This window comes from Dasypus novemcinctus, chromosome 17, assembly GCF_030445035.2.
Source record: "Dasypus novemcinctus isolate mDasNov1 chromosome 17, mDasNov1.1.hap2, whole genome shotgun sequence".
Lineage (NCBI taxonomy): Eukaryota > Metazoa > Chordata > Mammalia > Cingulata > Dasypodidae > Dasypus > Dasypus novemcinctus.
In genome coordinates, this window is record NC_080689.1 from 47,109,915 (window position 1) to 47,134,591 (window position 24,677).

At 39.2% G+C, this 24,677-nt stretch overlaps 1 protein-coding gene across 6 annotated transcripts in view; it reads left to right on the forward strand.

The window, feature by feature from the left end:
• The first annotated feature begins 15,665 nt into the window (after positions 1–15,665).
• Positions 15,666–24,677, forward strand: part of VRK2 (VRK serine/threonine kinase 2) — a 132,631-nt gene continuing 123,619 nt past the window's right edge. The window contains exons 1-4 of one of the 6 annotated variants that reach the window (XM_058278603.2): positions 15,825–15,935; positions 16,570–16,661; positions 17,699–17,839; positions 19,870–19,935. In XM_058278603.2, the coding sequence (XP_058134586.1) occupies positions 17,704–17,839; positions 19,870–19,935 (202 nt within the window). In that variant the 5' untranslated portion in view covers positions 15,825–15,935; positions 16,570–16,661; positions 17,699–17,703. Of the gene's footprint in view, positions 15,936–16,569; positions 16,662–17,695; positions 17,840–19,869; positions 19,936–24,677 lie in introns of those variants that run through there. The other 5 variants (XM_058278601.2, XM_058278600.2, XM_071208851.1 and 2 more) reach the window with 5 other exon arrangements.

Consider the following 24,677-nt stretch of genomic DNA (forward strand, 5'->3'; position numbering starts at 1 on the left):
TGAATGAGCCATCTTGAAACTGGATCCTTTAGGCCCCAGTTGAGCTTCCCCAGCTGAGGCCATGTGGAACAGAGATGAGCTGTCCCCATTGAGCCCAGCACAAACTGCAAGTCACAAGCAAAATAAATGTTTGTTGTTATTTGAAAAGGAGGGGTGGGGGGGAGGAGAGGGAGAGATGATCTATGTCCCGTTTTCTCAAATCTGGGTGAGCTTGTGGATTGCTTGCCATCAATAGGATAAAATGACACTACAGGACTTTTAAGGTTGGGTCAGAAGAGGCAAGGCAGCTTCTGCTTTGTTCTTTGGAACACTCATGGCTTGATGCCATGAGTCACCATGTAAGCAGTCCTACTACCCTGGGGTTGGCACGCTGTGAGAAAGCCAAGTCACAGTCATCAATCAGACTTAAGTCTCCAAAACCAAATGTGAGTGATGAAACTGTCAGCTCATCCCATTTCCCAGGCTGTGAGTCACTCTAGCCTATGAATTTTCCCAGCTGAAACCTCAGACACAATAGAACAGAAACACGCCATCCTCATTGTGCCCTTTCCAAGATCCTGATCTACAGAATGCTAACAAACCTATTGTTTTATGCTGTTTTGTTGCATAGCAATGATAGCTAAAGCAACTGGGAGTATACATTTGAGAGCCCTCAACAGATACATTGCATCTAAACTTTTTTGTTCCATGTGCCCCTTTGCCAGTCAGGTGAAATAAATAGTACTGTAATTTATTTATTGCATACATTCATAAGTGAAGGAAATGCTAGATTTCAGTCAGAGGTCAGAGAAAATAAAGATAAGAAGTTAATTTTTTTTCAATTCAAGCCCATGGACTCCCTGAAATCTTTCCATGGACCTACTGAGGGTCCATGTACCCCTGGTTTAGAACCCCTGATCTAAAGCCTTGAAACTGGAGGAAATGAAAGAAAGCCAGTATCTTCATCCTGGAGTAGAGATGGAAAAGAGACATGAAACCAGTAGGCTGGGAGTAGTCCAGGGAGTATGGTTTCCTGGAAGTTTTAAGAAGAGAGCAGAGGTTAAAGAGGTAGCATTTGGTGAATGATAAGACCAAGACCTCCTCTTTTCCCCTCAAACTAGTTGGCTTAAGTAGGATGGGAATTAAGAGGTCAAATGAAGAAAACTTTAAAATTCATGTTACAATGATATTTAAAATAGTTATGTAGGCTTTAGATCATGAACATTTATAGGCAGTATCATACAACTGTAATTTTCCTAATTCATATACAACTGAATGTTAGGTGTTTCCCAGTCTCTTGTGATATAGGTAAAATTGACTCAAGACTCCTTCCTAAAATCTCTCTGGATTTTCATGGTTTCTTGTGTTCTCACTGCTACCTCTGGACTGCTGCTTCTTTGTGTGCCCTCTCTGATTTGAGTCACAGGTGCTTAGATGTGGAAAATGGATGCTTCAATTTATACCATCACTCATATAAAATGAAAATTGGAAGGAAGGTAGAGAGGAGTTGAAATTACAGCAACCCAAACAACTTAGAGTGGAATAGTAGATAGTGTTGGTCTTAAAGAGTCCTTTGTCCACCCCACAACCAATATGTCTCCACAATGACTCCTTACCCCATTCAGAATTCAGCTTCAAAACATCTCTTTCTTTGGTCTCTCTTCCCCTTTCTGAATTGTTTCCTACCCCTTCACTCCTGGACAATTCTTGGAACTCCAAATTCTTTCTGATTCCTACAGAATGATTTTTCCTTCATATCCTAATCCCCAGAACCTTTGACTATGTTACGTTACAAGGCAAAAGGCAGTTTGCAGATGTAATTGCATTAAGGATCTTGAGATAAGGAAATTATCCTGGATTACCTGGGTGGACCCAGTAATTACAAGGGTGCTTATCATAATGGGGGAATACGGTGAAAGTCAAATAGAAAAGATGGAAGATACTAATCTGCTGATTTTGACAATGGCAGGTAGGGTCACCAGCCAAGGAATGCAGAAAGCTGGAAGCTAGAAAAAGTAAGGAAACCACTTCTCCCCTAGAAATTTTAGAAGGAATTCAGTCCTGCCAACATCTTGATTTTAGGACTTCTGATTCCAAAACAATAAGAGAGTAAATATATGCTGTTGAAAACACTAAGCTGAGGGTACTTTGCTACATCAGCAATAGGAAATTAATACATATGTGTGGCAGTTTGAAGTTCTTTTGTGAATTCCAGAAAATCGCATTATTGAAACTGGTCCATTCCTGTGGATGAGGGACCTTTTGCATTAGAGTCAGTTAGGGGACCTTGATTAGATCACTTTTGATTAGATTGCTTTGGGGTCTTTGATTGGACCATGTCGGTGAGGCAAGTCCCAGGTAAGACTCCACCCTCTTGCTGGTGTCTTCAATAAACTGAGAACTGAAAGCAGAAGCACACACACAGAGAAAGAGAGCTGCCATTATGACCGTGCCATGTAAGAGAGAGTACTCCCGGATTGCCAGCAGTCACAGAAAGACAAAGAAGCCCCAAGGCTGAGAATGAGGCCTAAAGAAACCCCCATGAGACTGAAAGAGAGGCCAGAGGCTGGAGGCTAGAATAAGTAGAGCACAGAGGCACAGAAAGAGGCCCCTGAGAGGCTAGGCTCATGGAGCAGCTCAAAGCTGAAAAGACAAGCTGCTATGTGCTTGATCACCCACACCTGAGGTCTGGGAGAAACCAGCCCAGAGGAGAAAGCAGAGACCCAGACAGAGAGCAACCACTTTACCTCACCATGTAGCAGGAGTCCAGGATTCCGCAGCCATCTTTTGGTGAAAAAGCATTTCTTCTGCTGCCTTGATTTGGACATTTTCACAGCCTCAGAACTGTAAGATTTCCTCCTAATAAAATTCTCATTGTAAAAGCCAACCCATTTCTTGTATATTGCTTTGCAGCCTCAGCAAACTGAAATATGCTTTCTTTAGTATCATATATGAAAAATGCCTTCTTTAACTTTATTGTATATGTGAACAAAAGTTTTCTGTAGAATGGTTTTCTACTTATTGTAGTACATTTATTTTTATAAAAATAATTTCCTCAAAAGAAGGAAAATAGTTTAAATTATAGGAACTTTCCTCAGGCATGTAAATTTTTCTATTTGGTCATCCATAGACAGCTATCTATGCTTCTCCCATCTTGTTTATGGCCACGTAGAAATGGCGATGGTTTCTGTTAGCCTGATATGAGTTCCTACTAGAATCCATCCAGTCTAGATCAGAGGCTATTTTAGTTTGCTAAATGCTGCCAGAGTATCAGAAATAAGTTGGCTTTTACAATGGGATTTATTGGGTTAAAAGTTTACCATTTTGAGGCTGTGAAAGTATTCAGATAAAGGCATAATCAGAGACGCTTTCTCACCAAGCTGCAACTGTGGGTGATCAGGCACATGACTGGGCACAATGGTGACATCTGAAAGTTTCCACCTCTTCCTCCAGGCTCACTTTCTCCCCGAGCTGTAGCTATGGACAGTCTGGCAAATGGCAGCATCTACTCCCCTCTCCCCTCTCCTCCAGGCCTCATTGCTTTTGTCTTCAGTCTAAAGTGGCTTCCTCAGCTCCCAGGCCCATCTCTCTCACCTCCTGGGTTCCTCTCCATCTCTGTAGCCTTCTTTCTGTGTCTGTGACTTTTTATTCCTCTGTTTCCAGGATCATCTACTAATATCATTGTTCTTTTGCCATATAAAACACACCAAGTTCTTTCCCACGTCAGGACCTTTGCATTTATTCTTTTGCCATGAAATGTTCTTTCTTCTCCTCTTTGCCTCTTAGTAACTCCTCATTCTTCAAGTTCTCAATTAGATGTCACTCCCTCAGAGGTACCTCATGACCTTGCCTGCCAGTTGAAATTAACTCCTCCGGTTATTACTTCATGTAGAACCCTATTGTTACACTCTACTCCAGAATCAAAGAATATTTGAATTGCTGTTTCTAGCTTCTCTGTAGTGATTTCTGGCCATTTCATCTCACCCTGTTCCATTCCCTCAATTCGCCTTAGCTCCTTGGCAGGAGCACCACCTCTCATCTTTGTTCTTCACTTCCCAAAGCAGTGCTAAGAGAACACTGACCCCAGATTTTGGGCTGTGTTTAGCTTCATTAACGTAATCATTCAAAAATATTTATTGAGCAACTATATGCTATGTTCTAAATGCTTGTCATAAATCAGTAGAAAAAAGAAATATTCCTACTCCTGTAAACTTCAAAACTTCAAACTCTTAAACTAAATTTATCATTAGGTAATGACTGCCAAAAAACAAAAACTTGAAATTTGATGTTACTATTAATATTTCCATCAACCACAGTGATCACAACAGGTTATTCTCTCTCCCTGGCCTAGCCTGGTCCTGGGTTACCTCGTTACAGATTCCCTCATCTTTAAGCCACATCAGGAGAAACCAAACTTCTCCATTAACACATTAACAGAATTTACCATTATCAACATCATCAACAGTAGTTTAAGTTCTTGGTATTAACTTCCCTTTTCCAGACTAGGCCCTTTGTGAAATGAACTGACCCCTCAAATTTTGTTTTTAAAGAGAGCATGATCTCCTGAAGATGGGTTAAGTTGCCAACCTTTCAACACCTTACCTGTAAAAATTCCTTAATCCATGTAAACTAGTATTTTTCTTTTCCTCTACAAAGAAAATTTACATGATAGTTTTCAAGATCTAGTAGCCTTGGGACATCATTCTTACAACAAGGAAAGTTATTTCTGTTTGCCTCAAGTCTTGTATATTTGGTATGGCCACCTGAATTGAAAACAAAACAAAAAAACATGAACTTCAAGAGCCTGATCCTCCCTTGGTGCAGGGAACAGGCTTCCATGATGCCAGCTCACTGTTCCATGAGGCCCTGCAGTCCCAGTGGTGGTCCAAATGTTTCTGGATCTGTATAGGTGAAGTTGTGTCCTGATGATACTGTTCCTAGGTTTCATCTTTATCCTTAATACCCCAAATTTCGGCTGGGGGGGTGGGGAGGTAGTGATCAGTCAGTATTTTCTCTACTAAGTTATGGGCACATTGTTCTTCCAAAGGAGGATGCTTGTTGTTGGTACTCCATGACTTCCTTCAATACAATTCTACCTATACTATATTTAACAGAAATGTCTCAAAGTGTCTTGCATTCAGTCAGTATACATCTTCACTTTCTGGTGCTAAGGTGTACTTTTTCCTCCATCCCCCCATCCTTACTAATATTACATTGGGGATTTCAATGGGAAGTAAGGAGTAGGAAGATAAAAATCTGTGCTCTTCTCATGATCTCACCGAGAAACTTCAAATAATTTCTTCACCAGACTGTGATCTCCTAGAAACTCTTACTCTCTTTCTGTTGCGTTGCCTATTTGTCAGTTTCTTTTTGTTATGGGTAGGATTTTCATTTCAGGAAAATATTATGTATATTAAAAATTCAAGAGTATCTATATGATATGCAATATTCTGGAATAGATTGGCCAGATAGCTTCAGAGGAAGATTTCACGATTTTAGAAACATTTGGATTTCATAGCTGAGTATCTTTGTGAAATGAGTCAGCACTGTCATGAATACTTCAAAGTGTTGATTGCTTCCAGTATTTTCGTATTTGAATGCTTATCACCCCTGTCAAATCAATTCAGCATTTCTAACTCCACTTCTAGGAAATAGGATTTTGTAGTCTTCCTCTTTGTAACTTGGAAGAAGAGAATGGAGAAAGCTGCAGGAAGCTTGATCAGAATTCCTACATTTTATAAGTGGATTCAACTGACATCAGATGAAACCCAACCATGTTTGTGTGAAAACATGAAACACTAAGATGTGGATAATATTCAGATATAAAATTAGACTTTTGTGTAAGAGGACACTGTCCTCAAAAGAGTGTTGTTCTTTTGCACCGTATTATTGGGAATTTAAGTTAGAAGCAAAAATTTCCAATACGAATTATAGTTGTTATTCACCAGAATGACTTCATAAGAATGGCTTATAAATATCATTTTAAACATCCTTAAACAAGAGAATTTTTTATTATTATGCCTGAGATAGCTAAATAAAGTACAGTATTTTTCTAGAATTTAGAACAACATAATATATGATTAATATTATCCAATTGCTTCCCAACTAGTTCCACTTTTATGATTTTTTCTCACCTAATCTGTTTGCTTAACAGGGAGTAAAATATAAGCATCATCATATTTCATTTTCCAACAAGAAAAGGGAGTATATTTGATATAATAATATTACTTTTGCCCCTTTATATAGAGCAAAAGGAATATATTGCTATGAAGTACCCATGTTCTACTTGGTGCCAAATTATCTTTCCTTATAACCTTTCGTAAAACAAATGTAGTGAAGAGGTGGTGGTTGTGGCAGTTTGAGATTATTTATGAATTCCAGAAGAGAGATTATGCTTGTAAACTGGTCTTTTCCTCTGGGTATGATAACCCTTTCATTGTATTAGATTCAGCTGAGATGCATGATTAAATTATGTTAAGATTAGGATTTTGATTCAACCACATAATTAGAGTGCCAATCAGCATTGAGTCCCAGCCCCGTTGGAGGGCTGATAAAATACACTTCACACAGAAGTAGATACACAGAGAAGAAGTAGACACAGAGAAGAAGAACACAGAGGAAGAGAAACAGCTCATTAGACACAGTAGAGGCCTGGGAAGAAGGATGAGCCCAATAGTCTACAGCTGACCTTTTGAAGAGACCGAAGCAGCTGAGCCAGGAAAGAAACAAGCCCTGGGGTGATAGATAAGCCTTATGCCAGCCTACAACCGAGATCGGAAGATGCTGAGACTATAGAGGTTTAAGAGGATGAAGGAAGCCTGAACACTCACAGACATCACCTGCCATCTTGCTTCAACACATGATAAATGACTGAGTGAAAAAGTATCTCTTATAGTACCTTGAGTTGGACTCTTTAGGGCCTTGTGACTGTAAGCTTCTACCCCCAAATAAATATTCTTTATAAAAGCCAACAGATTTCTGATACTTTGCACCAGACCCCTTTTGGCTGACTAATACAGTGGGCATATCATTAATTTCATTGTAGAGAGGCAACATGGATTTTTCTTTGTTGTGGCAAGTAAAATATTTCAGTGGTCTAAAATAAAATGTTCATTTACTGCCACCCTTCCTATCCAAGACTGGAATAACTCAATATAATCAGTAATAGGATGGCATGTATATTGCATAACCCTTTCTATGTTCATACAAATGAAATTAATATATGCATATACAGAAAGAACAAGAAGTTAGTATAACCAAGAAAAAATTTTAAAAAGAATGGAGAAATGCTTAAATGTACTATAAAATTATTATAATCAAAGAATATGGGGGAGGAATTATAGCTCAAGTGATTGAGTGCCTGCTTCCCACTTATGAGGTCCCAGGTTTGATCCCTGGTAGCTCCTAAAAACAAACAAAAAAACAACTCTCATTGGGAAGTGGATGTAGCTCAGTGGTTGAGCACCTGCTTCCCATGTATGTGGTTCTGGGTTCGATCTCAGGTACCTCTTTAAAAAAAAAAACAATATCATATTGGCTAAGGAATAGACCTTTCACATATGGACTACTTTACATTCTGTGTGGCAGTTAGTGTTAGTCTCCTGCTCAAGTTCCAGTGATTCTCCATTTTCTACAGTAGTGCTGTTCAATAGAACTTTCTATGATGGAAATATTCTATAATCTGTCTGGTCCAATAAGATAGTCACTAGCCACTATTAAGCGGTTACTGATCACCTGAAATGTGGCTAGTGAAACTGCGGTACTAAATTTTTAATTTTATTAAAATTTAACTAATTTAAATACAAATGACTAATGACTACATATGGCTATATGTCTACTGTACTGGACAGTACAAACTTCTTGTCAAGCATTTATCTCATAATTTTATCTTCAACAACCTGAACTCAAAGCGTCTAGGCACTAAGGATAAAAATGGAAAAACCTGTTAGAATCTAACTGCTTGTCTTCTGGGGGGGGTGAGGGGAAACAGAAGTAGTTTATGAATCTTTTAAATATTTGCATACGCACAATGAAAAAATTAAAGAAGAAAATTTGTTTGTGGAAGACACAGAGACCAAACTCCCAATTATTACCTGAGTATTTAAAGGACATGGACCAATTAGAGCCATACATTGATACTGGATTGCTTTGAAACTCGTCACTACTCAACGCACTTTGAGGTGAACACTTTGTCCCGGTACTCTAATCGTTTGTTTGGTACTTGATGCTCAAGATGGAACTTGTCAATGTTGGTTGCCTCATGACTCACTACACCTTCCAGCCAAAACAAAGAGTCATGCATTAGTCATGTGGAAGCTCTTGCCCTCTGCGCATCCCATTGCAGTCTTATCTTAGCTTCTGTGGTCATTTAGTGTATTTTTGCAGTTTTTTTCCCTTATCACATCCTAAGAAAATAAGTAGTGATAGCAGCGGGCAGAAAAGAAAATTACTTTGCACCACCACTGAGTAAAAGAAGAGAAATAACAGGTAAATATGAGAGTGGCATTTACATTACTGATCTTGCTAGGGAATACAGTATGCCTAGAACAAAGGTCACCATCATCATTAAGAATAAAGAAGCGATAAAAAAAGGTGGATGTTGTGAAAGGAGTTAAAGCAGTAACAAAGCAACATTCCCAAACACTTGAGGAAGTTGAAAAGCTGTTAAAAATTTGGGTAAATGAAGCAGTTAGCAAGCGACAGTGTATTGGAAGCCACACTATGTGACAGAGCAAAAGTGTTGCATGCCAATTTTTTGAAAAACCAACCAGAACTGATTGATGAGTGTTGAAGGTTTTAAGGCCCACCACAGCTGGTTTGAAAAATTTTAAAAGAGGACCAGCATGAATATGGCATGGAAGAATTTGTGGCCAGAAATTGGGACTCAGAGAGACTTTGAAGGGTTTGAGGCTGACCCCAAGTCTGCAGGTACAGAGGGCACAGTTGTGCAGGATACTGTCTTTGGGCCAATCCATGGGTCTGGAGGTCGATGCTGCTGATGTTGAGGAGTTAGTGGAGGAACATCTGGACAAAGCTCTGACAAGCCAAAATGTGAATTTATTGAATGGCGAAACAATTTCACACTTTTGAGGAATTCTGAAAAGATGACAGAAGCAGTTCACATTTGGTAAGTTTCTAGTGAAGGTAACAAAGAGTGTGTCAGACCCTGTGGTGCAAGTTGAAAAAAGGCAGCAAAGAGAAAGAACACCTGAAGTGCAAGTGCCCGATGTTTTATTAGAGGGGTCTCTCCTTCCAAGCAACCCTCCATGTAACCTCTCCTCCTCACCACTCTCCTCCCACCACCCCATTAAGCCATGGACTCTTCTCAGTACAGGTAAAGTGATGTTTTTATTTTATTTAAATCTAAATATTTATTAATTTTTAGGTTTGTTTCTCATGTAAAGTAATGATAAACAACCCTATATTTTTACATATTACCTTAAAAATGTGCATTGTCTTTGGTTTGGGAACACATTAAATTTATTTACATTATACCCTATGGGGAAAATTTCTTTGTACTTGTTTTTGGTACTTGTCCTGACTCCTGGAACCAATTATCGATGAGTAACGAGATACCACTGTACTTCCTACTTAAGAGTATTCCCAGGATTAAGGAAATTGAAGATGGAATACTAAAATCTGAGGGGGTATCTTCTATGTTAGGTTCTTAATCACCTCTATCAGTCAGGAATCTTCAGTGAAAGAGAATATATACATTATATTTATATTAATAATAGAGAATATAACAAACATATTACATAGAGATACAATACAAAGATAAAAATGTATTTATTTTATTTTAAAGAAATAACTTATGCACTTGTGGGGACTGGAAAACCTGAAATCTGTAGGGTAGGCTGGCAGGCTGAAATTCAGGCAAGAACTTATGCTGCAGTTTTCAGGCAGAATTTTTTTTCTGGGAAACCTCTGTTTTTGCTCTTAAGGCCTTCAACATTATCAAGGGTAAACACCTTTACATACAGTCAACTGATTTTAAGTGTTAATCACATCTAAAAAATACTGTCACAGCAACAGTTGGATTAATATTTGATTAAATAACTAGGTACTATGGCCTAGCCAAGTTTACATACAGAATTAACCATCATATGATCTTTTCCTCATTTAAACCTCACAATACCCCTCTAATATAATGGTTTTCATTCTCCTTTTGCCAGTAAGGTAACTGTTTTCAGAAAAAGATCAAAATATTGAATAGAAAACTGAGTAAAGCTATGAACCAAAAATTAATTTTAAAAAGTCCAGTAAACAAATGGGAAGTTGTTCAACCTCACTGGTAATCAGGGAAATGGAAATGAAAGCAGCAAAAATAATTTGCTATCTGATTGGAAATAATATGCAGTATAGCAAGTATTCATTCAAAACTCATATATTTGATTGCCTGCTTCATGCCAGGAAGTACCCTAGGTGCTAGTGAAATAATACAGATAAAAATTCCTGTTTTCATGATCATTTGTAATAAAATTGAAAATAACTAAATATCCATGTAAAGGGTAATGGTTAAATTATGATACATCCATACTGTGGAATACTAGAAAACATTTAAAAATAAAATGTGGTAAAATAATTATAAACTGATGCTGGTTAGGGGAACTCAGGAACCGTTAATTGATTTTTTAAAAAATCAAAATATGGAACAGCCAGTCGAGTATTATTCAGTTATGTAAAAATAAAACAATTTTAAAAAAAGAAAACAAACCTTCACTACTCTCTATAACTTGCATAATCATGGTCAGCTTGCTCCCTCATTTTGAAAACAGCCTCAGCATAGGATCATGTTCTAAAAAACAACTCTCCTGTAGCCAAAATGTTCCTGAGAACATTGCCAAAAGGGGGACTACATTCAAGTCTTTAAAATGCTCTTTTATATCTCTTTCAGTCTCACAACAGCTGCTCTCCAAAAAGTTTTTCCTCCTCTTCTCTCCTTATTCCCTAAAAGTCTTTCCTAAACCCAGTAGGATTGAACCATTGTCTTCTCTATTTCTTCTTGTCTTGTTCTATTATTTTTTTCTCTCTTGTATTTCTCCTTTAATTCAATATAAATTTGCTGGCTTCCTGAGATTCCCTCCTCTTCTTCCCTGCATTTATTACCTTAACAGGCATATTAAAGTTCAGGACTTGAGGAGTAAATACTTAGTGGTGGAAAGAGCATGACTAGAGAGAAAAAAAATGGGCTTGTTATACTGAGATCTGAAAAGAGCTGAATAAAAACATTACGTACATACAGTATAGACAAACAATGGAAAACAGATAACTTAAAACATTTTATGGAAAGAAAAAAAACACTGAAAAGAAATGCACTAAAATGTTAACTGGTATTTTTTTTTTTTTAATGTTCTTCTATGAGCAGTTTTCCCTCCTTAGATCAGGTTTTGGTATGTTTCTCAATTATTTATTATAAATAAGATTTTATAATAAATGGACTTAAATATTGGCATACCTTAACAAATTCGATAATTGTGTGGGTCCCAGCTTGAGTGTACATTTTTGCTTATGTTGAGATTCATACACATTTGAGTCTACTTGTCTGGGAGAACAAAATGTCTCCAGGGAAGGAGAGAACTCACCGTAACAAAAGGGGAAGTCAGGAAGACAGAGTTTGTCCAACAACTTTTCTGATGTCCAAAGGAGTAACAAATCTGAATACTATGTGGTGTCTGTTTCTTGATGTATCTGCTCCTCTCCACTCCATGTTTAAGTTCTGAGTTTAGGGTGAGACTTTGAAGAAAACCTGAATAAAGTGCTTACACTAAAAATCTGATAGCCTCTGTAGTAAAGGGAATTAGGCCTAGGTCTTTTTTTTTTTAAAGATTTATTTTTCATTTATTTCTCTCCCCTTCCCGGCCCCCCTGTGCCCTCCCCCCCCCCCCCCCCCAGCTGTCTGCTCTCTGTGTCCATTTGCTGTGTGTTGCTCTGTGTCCACTTGTATTCTCAGCAGCAGCACTGGGAATCTGTGTCTCTTTTTGTTGCATCATCTTGCTGCATCAATTCTCCATGTGTGCGGCACCACTCTGGGCAGGCTGCACTTTTTTCACGCTGGGTGGCTCTCCTTAGGGGGTGCACTCCTTGCATGTGAGGCTCCCCTGCATGGCATGGCACTCCTTGTGCGCATCAGTACTGCCCTGGGTTTGAACCTTGGACCTCCCATGTAGTAGGCAGATGCTCCATCCATTGAGCCAAATCTGCTTCCCAAGCCTAGGGCTTTTAAGACAAATGTGACCCAAAAGGGTAAAAGAGCCCTTGCTTCTTCTGCATGGACCACAGCTTGGCTTGAGTTATTTGAAGGCTCCAGAGAATACAGATCCACTTTGACTCCCCGTAGGCTACAGGAAGTTAGGGATGGAACTATCTGGAAGGAGGCAGGTGCCTTCCACCTAGCTTTTCAGGGAGCCCATGCCTCAGCAGTGAGTATCAATGAAGAGGTCTATAGAAGAAGAAAGAAAAGGACAGGGCTCATTTAGGAGGACATCTGAAATAGCTGCTGGCAAATGACAGGAATATTTGAGGAATAGAGGATTCTTTTCAGGAAAACCCAAAAGAATGACTTACAAATGGGAAATTGTTTCATACTACTCCTCTGAATACATCACCAACTCTATTCCTGCAGAACACACAGCTTCTCTACCAGGTGACTCCTACATTTTCAGCTTTTTAAAAATTTTATTGGAAGCATGTTAGTTGGGAAGAAAGATGATATGAAATATAAATATAGTCAGGATTAAACTTTTATCCATTTGAGGAATGGACAGGATAGGACAAACACTACTTTTTCGGCTACCAAATGTTACTCTTTATTCAATTATGTCTGAGAGATCATCGGGTACATTTTTAGATCCAAATTGCTGGGCAACAAGAATTTACTGTTTTTATTATTATCCCTGGAAAAGAGTTTGTTGAACTTGTTGACATACCAACATATGACATTTTAAATTATTTTTGTATCCTTGTCCTTCATTTATATGGACGATCAAGAAATATATCTATTAGATAACTTCATACACTTTGTAATGGTCTTATATATAAAGAATGCAAAGGATATACATATTTAGTCTGATTATATATATATGACAGGTTTGAGACTTCTTTTATCTAAGTAACTTATTTTCAGTATTTCTTTTGATAACTGCTTAGCTTTCCAGGTATTGTGGGTTTATGAGTGGAAATCACCTCCTGATATTTATAAAACAAAAACCAGCTCTTCTTTGGCAGGCAAATATATTTCTTACTGAAGTGATTTCTTTTTCTAACATTAAACTAAAATGTTGGATTTCTAAATGTTTTCTCTATGCATCATCTTTAACACTTTGATATGAAATAACCTTGGCCTTGTAGTGTTCTCACAAAATGGTTACTTTTTTTCTTTTTCCTTTAAAACAATACAAGCATTTTTACAGCACCTGGTTCTTTGAAAAGTCAAACAAACCCAAACCATACCTACAAGTTGGCATATAGCCAAAAAGCCCTTTGTGTGTGTATGTGTATGTATATTTGTGTTGACTCATTCACTGTCTGTAAGATTTATCAAAATGGTTTGAAAACCTTGTTTTCCCTATTTTTTTCTGATGACTCAGGCCAGTACTTTCAAATCTAGATTCTTATCGTTCTTGTTTCTCATCGTGTTCATTCAGAAGAAGTTCCAAAATTTGTAAATCTGTATTCTGTCAGCTTTCGTCTTGAAACATACACACAGCAATATGCTCTGAATCATAAAATTCTACATTAAATCTCAAAACTTAAGAAAAAATTTCAATATAGACTTACCTGCACTTCTGTTCCCATTTCTATTTAGTACAGATTCATTCTTTTAAAATTCATTGGCAGTTATGAAACTTAAAACTTTATTTTATCTATAGGAAGAGTTGGCTGCAAAAAGCAGAATAACAAATGCGAAGTGGCTTAAACAATAAGAACATTCAACATCTCCTGGATGAATATGAAAAATATAGTGACTCCATTCTTTTTTTTTTAAACCAGTTCAATTGAAGTTCATTTTATGTGTAATAAAATTCATCAACTATCTGTGTACAATTTGAAGAATTCTGACCAGTATGTAACCACCACTGATATTGAATATTTCCATATTCCAAAAGCTCTGTCAGTTCCTTTGCAGTTAATCCTGTCTCAACCAACTTACTGCCCAGCAATTTCATATAAATGGAATAACACAGCACGCATTCTTTTGTGTACTCTTTCTTTCCCAGGATCATGCTTTTGAGTTTCATCCAGGTTATTATTCCTCATGTCAGTAGTTTTTTTTCCCTTTTTATTGTCAAGGGGTATTACATAGTACAGGAGAGTCATAATTTGTTTATCCATTCTCCAGCTGATGGGCATTTTGGTTGTTTTTAGTTTTGGCTGTAATGAATGAAACTGCTCTAAACGCTCTCATAGGAGTCTTTGTGAAAACATAATTTTACATTTCTCTTGCATAAATACCTAGTAATGGGATTGCTGGCTATATGTTAAGTATATGTTTAACTTTATAAGAAACAGTTAAATGGTTTTCTAAAATGGGAGTACCATTTTGGAACCCCAAAGGCAATGTAAGAGTTCCAGTAATGCCACATCTTTGTTAGCACTGCATTTTAACAGTAGTGTTTGGAAAGCAAACGTTTTTAGTTTTGGTAAAGTTGGCTTATCAACATCTTCTTTTAGGGTTCATGCTTGTTAGTGTACTCCATAAGATGAAAAAAAGCAAAGTTTAGTAAAGTAATTGCATTTATTCAAGATTATCCAAATATTAAATGGCAGAACTAGCTCCTGAGTCGCTAAACCTTTGATAATGTAAATGCTGTTACAGGCTGTGCTACTTATAACTACTCTTCACTCTCCAGAGAGCACTGTAATTGTGAGTAGTTGCCTCAAGTGCTCAATGTGGGGGTCCAGGGCCTGAGAGGACCTGGGTCCCACCTAAGTCCCCAGCACAAAGCCGCCTGTGTAACCTACACATAAGTTATAGGTTAACAACCCTCCCTGGAGAGGAAAGAATGTATAGATGGTATCTTAAACCAAATCTCCTCAGAGCGATAAAACCTCATCCCTGCCGTAACATCACCGGACTCTATACGCCCTGTCACTGGACCCTAGCAGGAACTCTGTTCTCATACCCTGTGAAATGTCCTTGTTATTCCTTATATCAGCCCTCATTTTCCTGTCTCTTTGCAGAGTCCTATCTTTATTCCCCTACTGGCCACCATCAAGACTCTCTCCTGTCCATAAGTCTCAATGAAGCTTATATCTGATTCAATGCCAAGTGCATTTTTTGGTTTCAATTCTGCTCTTCAGGAGTTGGGTTGAATCACAGTTAAGTACGTCCCAATTTATTTGGAAGCTCTTGGTACGCAAATAATGATGCAGGGGACCTAAAATTTGTCCTACACAAACTCCTGACTGATGCGACAGTTCATCCTCCAAACTCCGGGGGCGGGGATGGATAACAATAATAACATTTCATTCCCGATTGCGATCCGCCACACCCCCTTCTTCTTTTCCCTTAGGTGAAAAGAAGGGGCCTGTCCACGGCCCCGCAGGCTCCAGGTCTGCTGTCTCCGCCACGAATGAGGCTGTGCGGCCCGCCAGCCGCTGCCCAAGTACTGAAGAAAGTTATCCCGGCTTCCTTCCTGCGGCCCATGCCGCCTCCCCGCGGGATTGGAGGCCCCCGGGCCCCCGGGTCCTGTTTCGCGCGGGGAGGCAGACGGGAGGCGTCGAGCGTGGCCGGAAAACAGCCGCGGCAGCTCGGACTTCTCGAGTTCTGCGGGCCGGGGCGGGACCCCGGCAGGTCCCCGCCCTCGCTTCCCGGGCCCACCCCGCGCCGCGCCCTAGGCCCGGGTGAAGCTGCCTTCCGAGTGAGGAGCGCGGGCCCGTGGCCGCGCCCCAGTTCCAGCCCTGGAGGGCATCGCTGCGTCCTAGGCCGGGGCCCTACGTTTCCCCAAGCCGGAGTGAGAAAGCGCGGGTCGGGTTAGGGACGCTGGCGGGCGGGGGAGTTATTTCGGAGGGGGCTGGGTTTCCTTTCCGCCGCCCGGGCGACAGCCGGCCCCTGACGCCCCGCGGGCTTCGCCGTTTGGCTTAGGGGAGGCCTGCGGGTCCCGCGGCCGCCGAGGAGGGGCCGGACCGGGCGGGCTCGGGCTGGGGTTCCGCGAGGCTGGGTTGGGGACGCCCTGGCTTCGCCCCGACCTCCGGGGTCGCTGGCAGAGGCCGGCCGCGAGCCTAGTCCTTGCTCCAGTTTAGGTCTCTAGGCACGGGTTTGTCCCCGGAAGCTCGTGTTTAGCGCTTTCATCATGTTTCCGGGAAACAAGTAGCCCAGAAGCAGAAGGGGCAGGCGAGTCAGGGACTGGCCTTGAGAAGTGGGTGCCGCCTACCCCGGAAAAGTGAGCTCGGGATGCATCCAGGGTTTACATTTTATAGCCAGGATCTCTTTTCAGGTCTCAAGTTCTAACGCCACTAAAGCCTAGGTTTTAAATCAGCAAATATATACTAAACACCAGTATTCAAGAGGAACCCCCATAAAACTTTTCCTACTTTGTTATACAACCCCCTAACCGTCTAAATTGCCGGCTTCTCATGTTCTGTCAGGAGGAGAACAAGAGACTATTGTTAAGGGTTTCGGCTGTTTGTCGCCTCTGGGACGTTGCTACTGTTGAGTGAAAGCTGGGCATTGAATTAAAGTAGGTGAAGGGTGTGGACATCATTTTAAAGGGATCAAGTTTTCCCATGGGAAGATGGGACGGTTAATACAAGGAAAACTTTTCGTTGAATATATCATATTAGATTAATTATATTATTTATATAGTACATATTTTGTTGTTTACATATGTGCACAATAGTATATAATAAATTGTATTAGAATTAAACTTGTATCATAAATATATGTATATATATAAAATCTTTAGAAATATAGCATCCTACTTACCTTTAAATTAGTTTTTTAAACATACATGCTAGTATTTTTTTTCCTAAGAACTTTTCTTCCTCAAAATCCCACATCGTAAAATTCACTAACCTGTGTACAGTTACAAATAATTGATTAAAGTTATATGGCCAGACTATGTAGATTGCTTTTTTCGGAAGTACAGTAATCTGTAAGGCAGGGCAACTTTCACTCTGAAGAGGATGCAGAGGGAGAGAAAGTAGAGAAAGGGCAAGAAACCCAGACAGTATAGTCCGCCAGCCCTGAAACTGCTCATTGGCCTAGGATTATTCTGTTGTTCATTCATGAATATTGCTCCCGCATTTAACAAATATTTACTGAGTATCTACTCAATGTCAGATGCTTTGCTTACTGGTGATGTGCACTGCCATTGCACATGTCTTCCCAGTCCAAAGTTGAATTCTTTCCTAGTGACTGAAGACCTTTTGATCTTTTGACACTTAGCATTATCAGAAAAAGGAATATTTGTATGTACATGAACTTTATTTTCTCTGTCATTGGACATTAACTCATTGTTTCTCAAAGTGTATTTTGCACTAATGATATTCAACAGGTTTATTTTTGTTTTTAAAATTATTACCTCTTAGCTTTCAATATTGTATGCTGATTTTTTATTGGAATATAGAGCGTGGTCTTTCTCAAACTGAATTGACCTAGAATCCTAATTTCAAGGAAGCTGGGGAACGTGCACTGTACACAATTTGGGAAATGTGTTTTAATTCTAAAGAGTATGTTTTTGTTTTTAATCACTTATCCCACTCCTTTTGCCAGTAGAAGTGATGGCACCAAAACGAAGGGAGAAATACAAACTTCCTGTTCCACTTCCAGAAGGCAAGGTTCTGGATGATATGGAAGGAAAACAATGGATTCTGGGCAAAATGATTGGTTCTGGAGGATTTGGATTGATATATTTAGGTAAGTATAATTATAAAATTACCAAATATTCTTATATATGTGTAATTGTGAGTACATAATATATTTTAAAAATTGAAACTTTGAAATAAAAGGAAATCGTAAGTATACTTAATTAAATAACATGAAGACAGTGTTCAGTAAAATGTCTAGGTTCAAGACATATGTGACCTCATTCCTTGTTCTCCATGTTTTCTGAATGATTCTTAGAAGTCTTTTCAGAGCATAATTACACAATCTGTCAGATAAAACCTTAATTCTCTTTTTTCAGCCATTGTTTTCCTTGAATCATTGGTCAGAAACCACAATTGTACAAATACAAATACTTTCCATTTGTGAATCTTAATCATTAATGTTTAAGTAATACAAAGGCTTTGTCTTTTCTTAACTAGGTTCCCATAGAGAATTAAACCTTAATGTCCCTAATGTATGGAATTAATTAAATTCCTTCCTGTGTGTCTGGAGTGGTACTGGTTATATGCCATCCTTAGTATAATTGAGAAAATAGACACTGAAATTAATTTCTGTGTTCTTTGGTACAGATGAGGAACCCTGGTTGAGAATTGATTGAGAAAAGGATCATTGAAGACTACTATAAATATGTGCTAAAATGAAAGGTGGGGGTGGGGGTATCCTTTACATGATTGAATTTAATGATTAAAATAGGATATATATTGGTGATTTGAAAGAAAATTTTCCCTCAAGGACAAATTCTCCTGACCATTAATTCATTACATCTGGTTCTGTAGGAAATTAAGTCATTAAAAGGCCTTTATTGGGGGAATCTTGGGTTCTCCACCAAATGTTTCCAGACAAACTTGTTTCATGGATCATGAAGGATCTAGCTCCTCTTCTGATAAAATTGACTATAGTTTTGAGCAAATGAATGAATTCAGTCAATAAACAGCTTGACTTCTAATCTCCTTGGGAAGACAAAACCAAAATAAAAATTCATATGGGCTAAATAAAGGACAGTTTCCCCATTTAAATGTTTTGAACTTGCTTGAAAAAGGCTGTGGTTCTAAGTGCCAGATTGAGTGACATAGGCAGGACTGCCTAATAAAATGGAATGTGAACCACCTATGTAACCTAAAATTTTCTGATAGCCACATTTAAAAAATAAAAAGAAAGAGATAAAATTTATTTTAATAATATATATTATTTAATCCAGTATATCCAAAATATTGCCATTTCAACATGTTATCAATGAAAAAAATATTTTACTTTCTTTTATTCAGACTAAGTCTTCAAAATATAGTGTGTATCTAGCCACATTTCAAGAACTTAATAGTCACATGTGGCTAGTAGCTACTGAATTGGACCATGCACATCAAGACCATGAGAGTATTTGGAGTCCACAGAAGAGTATGAGACTTTGAATAAGCAAATTCTCTTTAATAATAAACAGTGAAGATCTCTAGTATACTGTCTTAACTCAAGGTCAGAGTTTTGGAGGTGAATACATTATTTCTTTTTTTTTTTCTTTTCTTTATTTTTTATTTTTTCTTCATTTTCTTTTAAATGTTACATTCAAAAAATATGAAGTCCCCATATACCCCCCACCCACCCCACCCCTCCCACATCAACAACCCCTTCCATCATCGTGGCACATCCACTGCACCTGGCGAATACGTTCTGGAGCACTGCTGCACCACATGGATAGTGGGCCACATTATAGTCCACACTCTCCCCCAGTCCACCCAGTGGGCCATGACAGGACACACAATGTCCAGCATCCATCCCTGCAGCACCACCCAGGACAACTCCGAATCCTGAAAATGCCCCCACACCATATCTTTTCTTCCATCTCCCTACCATGAGCAGCCACTGTGGCAACCTTCTCCATGTTACTACTACATTTTCTTCCCTTGTTGATCACAATAGTTCCCCAGCAGAACACCAGTAAGTCCACTCTAATCCATACTCTATTCCTCCATCCTGCGGACCCTGGGATGGTTATGTCCCGTCCCCCTCTACATCAAGAGGGGGCTGAGATTCCACAAGGATGATGGATGCAATTCTCCTGCTTGCAGCTGTAGGCACTCTTGGCTCCCTGGTGTGGTGGTTGACCCTCTTCACCTCCCTGACAGCTGGCCAGGGTAAGTGCAACAAACCAGAGGGTAGGTGCCACAAGTTTGCTGAGGCCCAGGGCCTGGCCGTCACATGGACAGTCCAGAGATTCAGGTCTCCTGAGTATACATCTACCCAAATGCCAGCCACAGGTCTTGTAAAAGTAACAGAAGAGGCATGTGTAGAAAGGTCATATCTGAGTCCAACTCCATCACACTCAGTAACACAAACTCCAAAGTAGGGTCAACTGACATGGCCCTGAACTCCAGAGCCATCTACCATGACCATAGAACCTGTGGGACTCTGCAGCCCTCAGGAGAACCAGCACCTCGGTTTCCATCTGCATTAGCTGTCTTTGGTACCCTGCTGAGGCGTGCATAAGCATCGCCCCTTTGATGACCTCCCGACTCTTTTTTGGAGACTCATAGCCATATAAACTCACCTGTCCTTTCCATTTCCCCCTTTTATCCAAAGTCAAAAAGCAGCTTTTAGTACCTGATATTACATGTAGGCTGAGATATTCTGCCAGTCTGAGTTGACCCCTTTATTCAAGGTCTTTTTCTAGTTACATCATCAGCTGGTGCTTGGTAGTAATGCCTTGGCGCCACAGAGGCTGATCCCCAGGAGTCATGTCCCATGCTGGGGGGAATGCAGTACATCTGCATGCTGAGTTTCGCTTAGAGAGTAGCCACATTGGAGCAACATGGAGGCTCTCAGGAGGTAACTCTTAGGTACCCTGCAGCTCTAGGCCTTGTTCATATTTCAGGCACACAAACTCATAATCAGAGCCAGCAGTATCAAGAGCTTATCGTTGGACCATCCATCTTTGTTGGTCTTTGCCATTTCACTTGGGGAATTGTTGCTGTTCCATTGGGGAATGTGATAGAGCTCCCCTGGCCAGGAACTCAGCACTCTCTCAGCTGTTGTTCTGATTGAAACCTCTATGAAAATATCCAAACCTTTCTATGTATCCTGTATGCATACCCTGGAGAACTCCCTCCCTACCAGGTGCCCCCCACCAATAACACCCAACACGAGTGCTCCTCCCCCACCATAGTTGTTGAACCTTCCTGTAGTACAAAAGTTCTTCAAGATGGAAGCCCAATATGTTGCCAGGTTCCATTAATAGTAAAATGGAATATAGTGATGGGTTTAAAGGTTAGATATAGAATACATAGCAATTTAGAAAAATAACGGAAAAATTAATTGAGGTATCAAAAAATGAAAAAAAGGAAAAAGCTTTGTTTTTGACATTTTGCCTTTCATCACTGCTATAGGTGTTGCCCTGTATGTATAGTGGCAAGGGAATTTCTTCCTCAGTGTCTACATCCTTTCTTTTTTTTTTTTTCTAATTAAGTTTGTCTTCACATAAGTTTTAGATCACAGTAATTCACATATACAATATATGGTACTCCCACATATCCAACATCAAACCCTTTGTCCCTTCACCAGCAATGATCTTTTACACGTTCATATGTATTTGCCACAGCTGATGTACAGATATTGAAACAATAGCTTTCAATTATGGTTCCATTTGGATTTACATTATGGTTTATATTTTAGACTATACAATGTTCTAAATTTTTAGTTATCTTATGTTTTACATTATGGTTTACATTTTAGCCTATAGACTTTTATACATTTTTGGTGTAATTTAATATGTCCTATATCCATCAATGCATGATCTTATGGAACACTTCCATTGTCCCACAGTTAAACTGGTTCCATTGAATACATTATTTCTGATGTGACTTAAGCTATAGCCTTGGAGACCATAGCTTATCACATATACTTTTATTTTTTTAAGGTTTTAGTTATAATCATCTCATCCTCTTTTTTTTTAATGTCAATATTATATGTATAATATGTATTTACATCTAAATACATATTTAAGTTTAAATGTTATATACCTATATATGCAAGTATATATGTACATAGACTCACTACTTTTGTGATTCCTGTTATGTAAAATGGATGTATTTGGTAAGGCTTGTGATTTATTTGTCCCTATTCAAATGCAGAACATTTCCCGCTTCTTTTTCTCTTAAGGATTTGTCACGTATTTTTTGTCTTTTTTTTCCTCATTAAAAAAATATTTATTTTACAACATATTTCAAGATTCCATATGTTACACTATCTGAACCTGGGCTCTGGGTCAATTAGCAAGTATACACTTTGGGGAAAGACTTTAAAGAAATGCTTAGCTATTTTGAGAAAAATGCTCCAGACTGCAACATACATAATAAAGCTGTGTGTCTCACATGTTGTTGTTGTTCCATCAAAAAGGATGCTAATAAATCAGAATTAGCACTTTAGTGAGCTGCCATTGGTAAAAAACTCCATTAAACTTAGTTTTTACTGATTTCTTCCTTAGCTATCTAAGCAAATCCCCGAAATTACATCATGTTTTTGTATTTTACTGTGGTTCTCATTACTTCATATATATAAGAAGAAACAGATAAATTTAAGTTTTTCTTGATACCTTCATGTCCAGATACGATTATTCTTTCCAGACACACTGTTCTGGCAGATACTTCATCAGCATATGTCACCTAAGCCTAAGAAGGAACTAGCAGCTATGTCTAACTCATTGTGCATATATAGCTGTCCTCTACCTTTGAAATCAATAACCAAGGCCTTTCAGTAAAAAGGAGCTTACAGCTAAGGAATGGGGTGAAGTTTGGTATTTACCCCCTTTTTTTTTTAAGATTATATTTATTTATTTATTTTTTAATGTATTTCTCTCCCCTCTCCCCTCCTCCCAGTGGCCTGCTGTGTCCATTCACTCTGTGTTCTGTGTCCACTTGTATTCTGGTCAGTGGCACCAGGAATCTGTGTCTCTTTTTGTTGCGCCATCCTGTTGCATCAGCTCTCCGTGTGTGTGGTGCTACTCCTGGGCAGGCTGCACTTTTTTCGCGCTGGGCAGCTCTCCTTATGGGGCACACTCCTTGCCTGTGGAGCTCCCCTATGTGGGGGACACCCCTGCATGGCATGGAACTCCTTGCGTGCATCAGCACTGCGCATGGGCCAGCTAATCACAGGTCAGGAGGCCCTGGGTTTGAGCCCTGGACCTCCCATGTGGTAGACGGACGCTCTATCTGTTGAGCCAAATCCGCTTCTCTGGTATTTACTCTTGGCTTGGAGAAATAATGTGCTTGTATAGTTATGAGGGAAAAGAAAATTCTGCATGTAAGAACAAAGTCAAGGTTCTTTCTTTGTATAGAAAAGAGGGGGGAAGAAAAGGAAGAAAGGAAAGTGGTTTAGGAGGAGAGAAAAATTGTTGTCAGTTTAGTATCAAATAACTGAAAAAGTTTCTAAAATTCCAGGGGAGGAGTGAGAGCTGAGGTTGAGGTCTGCTTTAATGCTAGGTATAATGAAAAATAAGGGAGAATCATAAATAAAAGCATGGGTTTTGTTGTTAGGCAAATCTAGATTTGAATCCTGACCTGATTAAACTGCTTAAAAACTGTGCGACCTTTAGTTAGTCATTTAACCTTCTGTAGTTGAGTCTTTGTTTTATTCTGTGTAATTGGGCTAATAATAGTTGTGAGGATTAAATGAGAGAATGTCTTTAAAAAACTTGAAACTTGATAAGCAATTTCCAAAATTTAATTAATTAAAAATTTCTGGGGCTGCGGACTTGGCCCAGTGGTTAGGGCGTCTGTCTACCACATGGGAGGTCCGCGGTTCAAACCCTGGGCCTCCTTGACTCGTGTGGAGCTGGCCCATGCGCAGTGCTGATGTGCGCAAGGAGTGCCATGCCACGCCAGGGTGTCCCCTGCATAGAGGAGCCCCATGTGCAAGGAGTGCGCCCCGTAATGAGAGCCGCCCAGCACCAACGAAAGTGCAGCCTGCCTAAGAATGGCACCACCCACACGGAGAAATGACACAAGATGACACAGCAAAAATAAACACAGATTTCCGAGCAGCGGACAAAGAAGACGCAGCAAATAGACACAGAGAACAGACAACCGGGGTGGGGGAAAAGGGGAGAGAAATAAATAAATCTTTAAAAAAAAATTTCTGGTCCTCAGTGATAGTTGAATTCTAGGTTCTGTATTTTATCTGCTGTCACAGGGCTTTAGGATGATGACAAAGGCATCCCTTGAAGGGATTTTGATGGACCACGATAGATTTAGCTACTATTATGGTAAAACTAAGAACATAGAGGATGTCAGTAGACGATGTTATTACATTTTGCTTACTAACCATTATCTATTATTCCCCCTAAAATTCACTACAGTGGCAATGATGACATGATGAATAATTCTCATTTAAGCTATATCTTACCTGCTTTGGGTTTGAAAGATGTTCGGTTTCATAAATTAGTCAAAATCCCCACAAAATGAATTTACAGGATACATTTTAGTCAAATTCCTTTGAAGGATAGTTATATAAATGAAAATGTAAATCATTTTTTGTGGATTTTTTTTTTCAATTTTGTGTATAGGGGTGACCATTTAGCATCTTTGAGACTCAGGCACAGACTTGCAGTTATTTGCTTGAGAGACTGAGACAGACATTGGGTTATTTATCCTACTCTAGCCAGTTTGTTTTGTTCTTTTCGTAATTATAAATGGCACCTGTAGCTCTAGCCTCAGTCTTACAGATGAGTACCCTTAGTCACAGAGGAAAGTGGAGACAATATACTATCATGGTATCATCTAAAATATTATGCATGCTTTACTGATAGTAAATCAATAGCATTCTCTTTTGTAAAGGATAACACCTTATTATAACTAAAATCAACTTTGGTAGAACGCTTAAGATA